Raw genomic sequence first — 12,379 nt, forward strand, 5'->3', positions numbered from 1 at the left:
AGTTCTTTCTGCCTGCCAGGCTCTTCTCCCACGTGGGTGACCCGTTCCTGGATGACACCCTGCCCCGGGAGTACGTGCTGTACCTGCGCCCCAGCGGGCCCCTGGCGCAGAAGCTCTCGGAGTTCTGGCAGCAGTCGAAGCAGATCTGTGGCAAGAACAAAGCTCACAACATCTTCCCCCACATCACCCTCTGCCAGTTCTTCATGGTAAAGCACAGCTCCTCTCTCCTTCAGCCATTCCTTGCCAGGCTCAGCCTGGAGACTTCATCCTGGCTTTGGGGGGGGGGAGATGTGGGGGGATTTTGCCGATGTCTGGGCTGCTCGAGGAGGTTATTGGTTTTTTAAGCTGTTGTTTTCAGGGAAGAGCAGCAGCAGAAGACTGAATTCTCATCCTCTCCAGTGATCCTTAGCGTGAGAATGGGTGGGGGGAGCTTGGGGAGGTTACTTGGGGATAGCTGATCCTGCTTTGAGGACAAGGGAGGGGCCGAGGATCTCTAAACACAGATTTTTTTTAAAATTTTTTTCCCACACACCCCTGTGCTTTTTCTCACTGCATGAGGGGAAGGGTAGACCACTGACACCCACCCACATCCTTTCCTTTCCTGAGCCTCGCCTGCCCTGCTTCCTTGGCAGTGCGAGGACAGCAAGGTGGATGCTCTCACGGAAGCCCTGCAGGCCACGGTGATGCGCTGGAAATGCAAATTCCCCGCCCCGCTGCCCCTGGAGCTCTACACCTCCTCCAACTTCATCGGGCTCTTCGTCAAGGAGGAAAGTGCTGAGGTGCTCAAGAAGTTCGCTGCAGACTTTGCTGCAGAGGCGGCTTCCAAAGCAGGTGAGGGACTGCTCTGGCAGCTGCCAGCCTGGGCATCGTCAGGAAAGCAAAGTTTGGTGTCAGGTGAGCCCAGCCTGGCATTGTCAGAGAAAACAAAGTTTGGTGTCAGGAGAGCCCAGCCTGGCATTGTCAGAGAAAACAAAGTTTGGTGTCAGGTGAGCCCAGCCTGGCATTGTCAGAGAAAACAAAGTTTGGTGTCAGGTGAGCCCAGCCTGGCATTGTCAGGAAAACAAAGTTTGGATGCCAAAAGAGCTCAGCTTGGGCATTGATAGAAAACCAAAACTTTGAAGCCGTGAGAGCCCAGTTTAGGCACTGCCAGAAAAACCAAAACTTTGATGCCATGAAGAAGCAAAGCAGCTGCCAAATCTCACGGTTTGGGCCTTTACAGAACCCCAAAGCTCTGACGCCACCAAGAAGCAAAGCTCAAAAGCAAATCCCTGATTTTTAAGTGAAAACTCAAACATCCCAGCGGGTGCTTTGGCTTTCCAGCTGGGAGATGTCTCAGCCTGAGTTTGCAGCGCTGTTTCTGGGGGGGAAGCTGACGTTTGGTGGTTCTTTACCCTTTCACAGAGCTGCTCTGAGCTGTTTCCTGCCCCGCTCGCCGCCTCCAGCCACCACCACAGAACTTTCCCCGGCCATTTCAAGGCCGTGGTTGTTTTCTCACTGCATTTCTGAGGTGTGAAAAGGGCTCTGGGAGAAGACCCCAAGTGCCCTTTCCAACCTCAGAGCTCACAGGGCCGTGTCCATGATCCTCTCCTGCTTCTGGACGGGGAATAACCAGAATCTCATCCTCTCCACTGCTGAACCTGGCTGAGTGTCCTCCAGTCACCTCCAAACTGGGAAGTCACAGCACCCACAACACCAAAATCCCACCCTCCAGCACTGCAGAGCTCAGCTTGGCCTGCCCACCACACAACTGGTTTAGTCCTTCCCAATCCCAGCCTTATCCTGGAGCTTAAATGCATCCAAATGCAGCAAATTCTGCATTCCTGGGGTGCTCCCGTGCTGGGCAGGCACCCCCCAGCCATGCAGGGCTGCTCTGAGTCTGTCCCTGCTCCAGAGCAGGGAGCCAGAAGTGTCCAGAACCTCTGGAGTTTGTTGCTTTCACCTGACCTGGAACTCCCCTTCCCTTTAGAAGAGGGAGGGAATTTTCTCTTTAAAAGGAAGGCAGATATTAGGTAGGTCCAAGGACACTGCAGCCACGTGAGAGTGGGGTCAGTGTTTCCCTCCAGCAGAGCCAAAAATGCAATTTTTATCCAAAAAAAACCCCACTGACCCAGAATAAAGAAGCATTGGTGGCTTCCAACAATCTTCTGCCCTGAGGCTGCTCCAATTCAGGGCAAATTGGGGTTTTTGGGGGAAGGCAATTGCTGCATTGCAGCCACAGCTTGGTCAGGTTATCACATTAAAGTCTCAGGGTTTTTTTTTTTTTTTCAGAGATCTTGAACACATTTTTTTATTGCTGATGAAAAACAGCAACAAAAAAAAAAAAAAAAGATGGATGAGCTTGCAAAGCTACCCCTGGCTGGCACTCGGAGCCAAGTCTTTGAATAGCTGCAATTGTGACTGAATAATCAGTCAAATCTAATTGCAATTTTTGGTTGAATAAGCAAGAATAAATTATGTGCAAACAATGTATCCTATGATTTCCACATCTACTGGAAGAGCCCAAATATTTTCACCTGGAATCATCTCCTGGTGCAGATTCTTTTTTTTCTGCAGGACCATTTTGAATCATTATTATGTTTCCACATTTTGGGAATACCTCACCCTCAGTGGTTAAACTGATAATCCAACTAATGTCCAGGGAAAAGATTTAATCAACTTGGACAAACCTGAAAATTCCATGGATTTGTAATTTAGTGCAACAGAGAGAACAATGGAGGGAGAGTAAAAATAATGATTTTTAACCTGTTTATTTTGGAAAGATCCTCAGCTGCTCATGAAAGCCTCTGGATTTTCCTGCCTGGAAAAATCTCTTTTTTTTTTTTTTTTTTTTTTTTTTTGGCAGGAGATCCTGTGTTTCCAGAGTTTGCAAGGATGCCTTGTCTGGCTCCCTGGCTGAATCAGACCCTGAATCTCTGATCATTTGAACCGGGGTGCAATGTTAGACACCTCATGTGGCTGCTGACAGTCTGCTCAGAGAGAAAGTCAGATGAACTTTCCCAGGCATTGCTCTGGGGGAGCGTTGAGAAAGCTCAGAGAAAGGATTAAAATCATCTTTAATCTTTGCAGCTGGTGTCTTGAACATTTTTTTTTACCTGTAAGATGATTACAAGAAGGGTGCTGTTCCCAATTAGCCAATGAGGTGAGGGGTGTTGATTGAGGACCCATCAGGTCCATCTTTCTCAGAACAGTCTATAAAAGAATGTGATGTCTAAGAAACTTTGCTCTTGCCCTCTGGGAAGATCTTGGAGCCTGTGTTGCTTTATTCAGCTGTCCCTAATACAATAGCAACAACCTCCCACTCCCAGATTTCCAGCTGAACTCCATCTTGTCCCACTGGAGCATCTTTGCAAGTGCAGCTCTGTTGTGTGGATATTCTCAGTTCAGTCAGAGAGAAAAAGAGAAAGATTTCTGCCAGGCTAAGCCTGGGAAGAAGTCCCAGAGGAATGTAAACAATCTATTATCTTTTATCTATTAACAATCTATAAACAATCTATTATCTTTTATCTATTAACAATCTATAAACAATCTATTATCTTGCTTTCCATTCACATTGTTTATAGATCTGTTCTACCACACTGACCTAAGTCCAGTGTGCCAATCAGGTGAGATGTTTTTACTCTAAGACCAATGGAATGAATGTTCACGATGTTCTCTATAAAAGAGAGAAGTGCTTTTGAATAAATGCTCATTTTGCCTTCTGAAACCGTGCGAGTCATTTCGCCCGTCCCTGGCTCGACAGCGTCAGGGTTGGAGCCACGGTCACTAACCTGGCAGAAAGGGGTTTTCAGGCCTCCTCTCCCCATTGCAGATGTCCACGTGGAGCCCCACAAGAAGCAGCTCCACGTGACCCTGGCCTATCACTTCCAGAGCAGCCACCTGCCCACGCTGGAGAAGCTGGCCCAGAGCATCGATGTCAAGCTGGGCTGTGACTGGGTGGCCGCGATCTTCTCCCGCGACATTCGCTTCGTCAACCACGAGGTAAACTCCTGGAGCTCGTTTCACCCCAAAAAAATCACCCCTCTGCTGAAGGTCCCTTTGCATTTGTGGCAGCAGCTCTCTGGCCACAAACACAACTTTCCCAGGCATCATTCCGGGAAAAGGCTGTGAGAAGATCAGAGAAAAGAACGAGAAACAATTCTTATCTTCACTTGCTGGTTATTGCTGGTGTTGTGAACACGTGCAATGTGTTATGGAGATTTGTTTACCGAAGGGTGGTTTCTTAATTAGCCAGTGGTGATGGTGTTTTAACTAAAGGACCAATCCATTCCACCTGCAGCGAGCTAGGGTGTAAAAAAGAGCAATGGGTTTTAAAATAAAGATTATTATTCAGCCTTCTGTGGTAATTGCAGTCTGTGCTAATTATTACCTGGCGGGGGGCCTGTTTGATGTGATATCCATTAACAGCATTTTGTGCTTTTTCTCCCCCAGACTCTGCAAGTGATTTACCCCTACACCCCCCAGAACGACGACGAGCTGGAGCTGGTCCCGGGGGATTTCATTTTCATGTCCCCAGTGGAGCAAACCAGCACGAGCGAGGGCTGGATTTATGGCATTTCCCTTGCCACGGGCTGCTCGGGGCTGCTCCCTGAAAACTACATCACCAAGGCGGATGAATGTGGCACCTGGGTGTTCCATGGGTAGGTCAAGCTGCTCCTCCCCTTTCCTCGGCTGCAGAAAGGGACTCAGTGATGCCCTGGGAGGCTGCCTGGAACAGAGGCTGCACAGAGTTAAAGGAATAAAGCAGGGATTTACTGAAAAGCCTTCAAAGGACACACCTTGGGCTGTACAAGAGCTTGGCCATGGCTACACCCAAGATGGACCCCAAGTCACGAGTTTTGACACTTTTATAAGTTTTGGTCCATTTCCATTTTGGGTTAATTGTCTAATTCCAGCTCAGGTGCTGCAGTCCCATCCTCCCAGTTTGCTCCCCTCCATTCCCTGCTGTTTGCACTTTTTGGGCTGAAGCTGCAGCGGTGTCCTTGGTTCTGGGCTGGAGAAGGATTGTTCTGTGTGCCCGAGCTGTGAGGAGAACTTGCTGACACTTTACATGGAGTTCAGAGTTCTAAATGCAGTACAGAACGTGGAAAACACGAAAGCTCAAACTGAAGGCAGCAGCAGCAGCAGCTGGGATTTCACCTGGGGCAGCGAGGAGGGATGCTGAGAAGGGCACTGAGGGGAAGGAGCTGGCACACAGAGCCTCATCTCATCAGCCAAGGAGCAGCAGATGCTCTCCCCTAGCGTGGGGTTAGAGGACAAGGTGATTTCTGCAGCTGAGATGCTGCAGCAGCTCTTTGTGCCTCGCTGCTGGCTGCTGGAGCTGGAGCAGATGGCTGCTAGAGGCACTGCTGTGCAGGCACCTCTGGGGTGGGCCTGCCATCAGCAAGGTGTAAATTTGAGAGTTAATTTGGGAAGAGACATCTTCCGTGCATAATTCCCTGCTGAAAAGGACTTTGGGTCAGGAACATTCCCTAGGATATTTAGCAAGATTTTCAGGAGCCTGTCATTGGCTTCAGTGAGAATTCAGCCCTCATCTTTTCAATAAGGTTATGCCTCTTGATTTTAGTGGGAATTCATTAAACAGAATGCTGGTCCTGAAATCACTAATTTACCCCTCATTTATCCCTGCCAGAGCAGGGGAGACAAGGCACCATCCAGAAGACAGGAGATGGATCCAGGGTTTCTGGGGAAAAGCTTCCAAACAGTGTCCTTAGGAGATGACTAAGCTGGAGCAGCCTCAGCAGTTTGTGTTTTCCAGCAGCACTGGAGACAGGCTGGTGGCTCTTCTCCAGGCACACTGAGAGTTTGCCTCTGCCTCATCCCCATTCCCAGCAAATCCTGCCATCTATAAATAGATGGAGAAGCGTTTGTGGCCTTTATTAAAAGGTTTAGAGAGAAAGAAAGGCTCAGAAATTGTGTGGTAGCTCCTGGGGGCAGAGGGAAGTGGGGTAACCAAAAAATCCTTGGTATTCTCCAGACCAGTGTCCTTAAAAAATGTCATATGGGCAAGGCAGGAAAGGGATTAAATGGGAGGAAGGGCTGACAGCTGTGAGAAATTCACTTTGTACAGAAATAGAGATGGGTCCTCAGTGAGAACTGAGATTCTGTTCATATTGAGATTCCGTTCACACTGAGATATTCAAGTTCTGGGGTCACTGAGGATGGATCAGTGCTGACTCCAATGCTCCATCTGCATTTGGGCAACGAGGGGAACAATTCCTCAGGGCAGGAGCAGCCCCTGCTGGGAACTCAGGAATAATCCAGTAGCTCAGTGTCATCCTTGCACCCTAATTCCAGCAGATAATAGATCAGGACCAACACCATTGTGGGTGTTTTCCTCCTTTAAATCATATAAATCACACAGGTGACCTATTTTTGTCCCACTGGCAGAGTCACTTGGGGCTGTTTTGCCAGCTCTGAAACCCCTCTGAGATTTTATCCTGACTGCTGCTATCAGGAAGCAGCTCCTGATGTATTTAAGATACTGAAAAGTGCCAGCTCTGGCGACTCTTTCTGTCCAACTAAATGACCACATCCATTACCTGATAATGTTCTATTTTTTTAATGACTAAGCAGAGGTAACTGAGTCAGCAGAGGGTCGAGGCAGCTTCTGTAATTGCCTGTCACGTTTTAGTCCCCAAGGTTTTGGTCAAAGTCCTTGAATATCTGGGAATAAGAGCTTTATTCAGGGGGAACATCATTAGGCAAGGCCCTCCAGGTAGAGTGGGGTCCTTTAAATCCCTTTGGCTGCCCTTAACAGGAAGCACTGTGGGGAATAAATTCCCAAGCAGGTGGGAAGGGGAATAGGCAGCACTGAAAACTGCAGGAACAACAGGGCTGAGTCCCTGGCAGGTGTAAAAACTGTTTTGGGCACAGAAACCCTGAAAACTGCCCAGGGAGAGGCCCCAGCTTTCTGCTAAAGCCGCAGCTTGTGCTAGAAAGGTGAGTGCAAACTCCCTGTTGCCATTAATTCCCAAACTTGGGACCACAAGTCCATGGTCAGTGACAGGGACAGGTCCCCAGGTGATGTTAGAGAGAATCCTGTGGTCATCAGGAAGGTCCTGGCATTTTCCAGGAGATTATTCCAGGGTGGAGAGAGCCCCCCAGGCCAAAGTTTGGGAATTATTCTGTGAATTGTTTCCAAGGGAGCGGCCATGGAGATGGAATTGGTCTCCTCACCTGTGTGCATCACCTGGCAAGGTGCTCTCAGAGCAGCACTAAAACCCAAATAATAATGAAATAACATCACAACAGCAATTACCACCGGCTCCTGAAGAAACAGAAACATCCTGAGAGGAGCCTGAGCACAATGAGCACTCCCAAACACAATGTTTTTCTATTTTTGGCAGGTCCTACTCCATTCTGAACACCACATCTTGCCCATCCCTTCAAGCCTTTGCTGATGGGGCTCTGGAGAGAAGGCAGCAGGAAGACCAAGGGCCAGGGGACGCTGGGCCACTCACCATCATCTGCCAGAACGTGCAGGTGGGACCCCACAGCCAGAAATTGTCAGGGACAAGCTTCCAGTGAATGGATTTTCCCCACAAAAATTTACCTTTCCACTCCCTGCAGCACAAGTTGCAGAGTTTTTTGGATGACACAACCCCGTCCCCAGAGTGCCTCTTCAGCTGGGGTGGCAGGACCCCATCCTCTGCCCCCTTCAGCAGCTTCATTCCACCTACAATAAATGTAAATGTACCAGCACTATATGTATATATAAATGTACCAGGATTGTAAATTCCCAAAGAGCCCCACAAACCCATAAAAGCAATAAATCCTGCAGCCTTCCCTGTGATGTTTGCACAAGGGCAAAGCAGGAGGAGCCTGGGGCTGGCTCCTGTGGCTTGCTCAGTTGTCTCTCCACTCTGCTGAAGGTCAAACCTGCTGTCACTTTGGTGCCTGGAGAGGCTGCCTGGAACAGAGGCTGGATAGAGTTAGAGGAATAAAGCAGGGATTTATTAAAAGGCTTTTAAAGGACACACCTTGGGCTGTACAAGAGCTTGGCCATGGCTACACCCAAGATGGACCCCAGGTCACGAGTTTTGACACTTTTATAAGTTTTGGTCCATTTCCATATTGGGTTAATTTCCAATTCCAGCTCCAGGTGATGCAGCCCCATCCTCCCAGTTTGCTCCCCTCCATTCCCTGCTGTTTGCACTTTTTGGGCTGAAGCTGCAGTGGTGTCCTTGGTTCTGGGGCTGGAGAAGGATTGTTCTGTGTGCCTGAGCTGTGAGGAGAACTTGCTGACACTTTACATGGAGTTCAGAGTTCTAAATGCAGTACAGAACGTGGAAAATATGAAAGCTCAGACTGAAGGCATCAATTCCCTTGCAGCCCCTGAGGATCAGCAGCCAGCCGGGCCCTCAGAAGCGCTGCCTGTTCGTCTGCAGGCACGGCGAGAGGATGGACGTGGTTTTTGGGAAGTACTGGCTGTCCCAGTGCTTCGATGCCAAAGGTGAGCCCAGGGGTGTTGCATGGAGGTAAAACCTTATAAAAGAAAGGCTTCTTAATGTCACAGTTGAGACAGTCACAACACAAAGCAACACTCCATTTTCAGAAGGTTTGAAAACTGTTTTTATTACAGCTTGCATGCTTTTTATACATTCTTACAAAACTCTTCAGTTTACTCATTGGTCAGGAGAGACAAACAAAGCGCTCATTGGAACAGGCAGTTGCAGGTTTCTCTTATTTATCTCTTATTTATCCTTCTTTCTTTCTTGGTTTCTATGTCAAGGACCTTGGTAGAGAATTCTTTCAGGGGTAAACGTGGATCCTCTTACCAAACTTCTCTCTGGCTCACAGAAGTGGCTGTAAAACCTCTTCCACATTATAAAGTCAGGCCTTGCTGTTTCAGCTGAATTAACAGGTAGCCTGTTAAGTTCCCCTGGAAAAGAGCCATGAGAATGGGTTTGCATAACAATTTGTTCTTGGAAAAAGGCAGTTTGCATCCCTGAAAACTAAGGAATCTCTCCTGTGAGAATCCACAAATAAAAAATATAAACACCTGTGTAAAGAGTCTTAGCACAAACACACACAGGCACCTCCTAACCAATGAACTGAGGGGCAAGAAAGTGACCAACCCATTAGAATAAAACATAACTTGGAAAACTGGATTAAAAATAGGCTCTGATATTAAAGTGGAGCCTTTGCAGCTGGAACTTTGAAGTGTTCTGCCCGTTGTTATTCACTGTTATTGTTATATGGGGTATCCCAGGATTTCATGGAGGAAGGAGAAGTGGCCACTGCCTGGTGGAAGCTGTGGGTTTAACATAAAATGATGTTTTTTGTGCAGCCAGCAGCAGCAAGTCATGCAGGGAGGAAATACTCCATTTGGCAATATTTGGGGAAATATTGCAGGAGTGATTGCACTCTGCAGTTGCATCACCGAAGGGAAAATGCAGTCGTGATGTTGGTGGTCAGTGTTCAGTGAAAACATTTGCTGCCATCAAGAAAATATTTTGCACTGCTGGCTCTCATGAAATGGAGCCATTCACTTGTTAAATGAGAATAACACTGCTCAGAGTGGCTTTTGGGGCATAAATTGCTGTTTTCAAGCCAGTATTATGCTCGGGTTTCAGGCTAGAGAACAAATTCGAGCTCCAGGCTGTGTTGGCCTTAGGGCTGATCAGAAATCTGTCCTAAAAGACAGATTCCTCTACTCAAAAACACCAATACCTTGTAGTGAAAGGATGATTTCACAACTCCCTTCTTTCTAAACTATGGCTGAGGAGCTCTGACATTCCAGCCTCCTCTAAAATTGTAATGTTTGTTGTGGGATAGAAATTATTTTCCTTGGGGAAATCGGTCCTAAAAAAAAAAAAAATTTTAGAACCTTAGCAACATTCTGTGCTGATTTTGAGCTGGTGAGAGGTGTTTAATTTAATTTTGTGAGATTCCTGGTGGGTTTAGATGGGAAAACAAAAACTGCTCACGAGCCAGGCCTAGGCAGGACCTGCAAAGGACAGCCGAGGTGGTGGGAGAGGGGAAGGTCAGGTGTGATGTTCCTGCCTCTGTCTGGGGGAATAATTCCAGCTTGGCACCTCTCCCTGCAGGCAGGTACATGCGGAGTAACCTGAACATGCCTCACAACTTACCTCAGAGGAGTGGTGGTTTCAGGGATTACGAGAAAGACGCTCCCATCACCGTGCTGGGCTGCACCCAGGCGAGGCTCGTGGGTAAGTGCTGCCCAGCAGGCAAAGCTTGCAGCTTTGGATTGGGCATTTGGGGGGGGATTTTGGGAAGGAATTGCTCCCCGTGAGTGTGGCACAAGTTGTCCACCTATGGAAGTGTCCAAAGCCAGGTTGGACAGGGTTTGGAGCAACCTGGGCTAGTGGAAGGTGTCCCTGCCCATGAGATTTTTGGTTTTTTCCAACCCAAAGCTGTCGCTATTGGACACTAAATGAGTACACAGAAGCTTGGTAAGCTCAAAAAAGACAGTTTTATTTGAACATCTGGTATTTATAGAATTCCATAGGTGACCGTGGATTGGAGGATGGAATTGCCACCTCTCCAACCGCACTGGTCAAACCAACAGTCCATCGATTCTCTCCTCCCACAAAGACAAATGCAAAACAATCATTATTTACATGAACAGTGTGTGAGAACTCCAGTAGAAATACGTAAGCATTATCAGAAGGCTAAAGAAGTTTTATGAGAACTCTAAAAATTTCAAAAGAACTATAAAAGAAAACTTAACACTTTTAAAAATCAGGGCAACACAAAGCATTCCATGATTCCATGAAGATCTTGCCCAGGAAGTTTCATTATCTTCCTCCCACAGCCCCCATCAGAGAAAGGAAAGGTGCAGGGCAGGAAAAAATGGATTGGATGGCCTGAGCTAACGGGATTTAAATCTTTCGAGGAGCTTTGCAAAGTCCCTTCACCTTTCCCAGCAATTTCCCTCTTCCAAAGGAAACCTCATCTCCTTCAGCTGCTGCAGCTGAGGAAAAGGCAAAGCAGAAATGTGGGACATGAGGGAAATCAGAGCCATCAAAGGATGGGTGCATTGGGAAGATTTTATTATCCACGTTGTGGAGAAGTGCAGCAGTGTGGCCATCACCTCATGCAAAATCTGCTTTTTTCACCCAGTTTGCCACACCAGTATCCTTTTATCAGTCTGCCTGGCTTTATATTGTCACAAATAATTTCCAGTGCTCTGCCACCCTCCCCGTCCTCATCCCTGACTTCGGAGCCTGTTGGTTTGTGCACAGACAGACAATCCTTTGCCAGCCAAGGAGAGCTGTGAGGAGAGGAGCCCAGCCCCTCAGAGACACGAGCTCCAGCCCTGAGCGCTTCCTCCAAACCCTTGCGAGCGCTCCGTGCTGGTCACATCCAAACTGGGCCAGCTAAAATTATCCTGCCTGCCTTGAACACAAATAAATCACAGTGCAGCAGCAGCAGCACGCTCAGACTCCACATGGCAGCGGGGTTTGCAGTCTGCACAGGACAGGAGGGACCTGAGAGGGTCACAGCACACTTTGCTGTGGCACTCAGGGGACAAGGACACACTTTGGGTGGCACTGAAGTTCCCCAAGGACACTTTGCTGTGGCACTCAGGGGACAAGGACACACAAGGACACACTGAAGAGCTCCAAGGACACTTTGCTGGTGGCATTAAAAGGGTTTGAGGACACTTTGCTGGTGGCAGTAAAGGGGTCCCAGGACACATTCTGTGGGGAATTAAAGGGGTTTGAGGGCACACTTTCCTGGTGGCAATGAAGGGTCCAAGGACACTTTGCTGGTGGCATTTGAGGGGTCTGAGGACACAGTTTGCTGGTGGCAGTAAAGGGGCCCCAGGACCCAATTTGCTGTGGCATTCAGGGGATTAGAGGACACAGTTTGCTGGAGGCATTAAAGTGCTCTCACACTTCACTGGTGGCATTCAGGGGGTCTGAGGACACACTTTGTGGGGCATTAAAGGGGTTTGGGGGCACACTCTGCTGGTGGCATCCAAGAGGTCCAAGGACAAACCTTTCTGGTGGCATTAGGGGGGTTTGAGGACACACTTTGCTTGTGGCTTTCAAGGGTCCAAGGACACATTTTGTGTGGCATTAAAAGGGTCTGAGGACACACTTTGTGTGCCATTAAAAGGTTCCAAGGTCACATTTTTCTGGTGGCATTAAAAGGGTCTGAGGACACATTTTGCCGTGGCATTCAAGGGTCCAAGGACACGGCTGCAGCTGTGGTGGCACCGTGTGAGCTCCACATAACTCGGGTGATGACCCGAGCAGCTCCTGTGGCAGAGGGCTGGCAGATGTCCCTCCCCTCAATGTCCCCACTTCTCTCAAGACATTTCTAGGTCAGCCTGCCGTGGTGACAGCCACTGTCAGGGTGAGTGTCCCCTCCTTGCTGCCACTCCTTCGCTCTTCCAGCAGAAGGAAGA

At 48.4% G+C, this 12,379-nt stretch overlaps 1 protein-coding gene across 1 annotated transcript in view; it reads left to right on the forward strand.

Annotated features, from left to right (window-relative positions):
* UBASH3B (ubiquitin associated and SH3 domain containing B) overlaps window positions 1-12,379 on the forward strand; it is a 70,844-nt gene that overhangs the window by 46,013 nt on the left and 12,452 nt on the right. The window contains exons 3-9 of the mRNA XM_053963457.1: window positions 20-206; window positions 633-831; window positions 3,809-3,978; window positions 4,429-4,637; window positions 7,347-7,482; window positions 8,332-8,452; window positions 10,050-10,172. Coding sequence (XP_053819432.1) covers window positions 20-206; window positions 633-831; window positions 3,809-3,978; window positions 4,429-4,637; window positions 7,347-7,482; window positions 8,332-8,452; window positions 10,050-10,172 — 1,145 coding nt within the window. The remainder of the gene's footprint in view (window positions 1-19; window positions 207-632; window positions 832-3,808; window positions 3,979-4,428; window positions 4,638-7,346; window positions 7,483-8,331; window positions 8,453-10,049; window positions 10,173-12,379) is intronic.

Source organism: Vidua chalybeata, chromosome 23 (assembly GCF_026979565.1).
Source record: "Vidua chalybeata isolate OUT-0048 chromosome 23, bVidCha1 merged haplotype, whole genome shotgun sequence".
Classification (NCBI taxonomy): domain Eukaryota; kingdom Metazoa; phylum Chordata; class Aves; order Passeriformes; family Viduidae; genus Vidua; species Vidua chalybeata.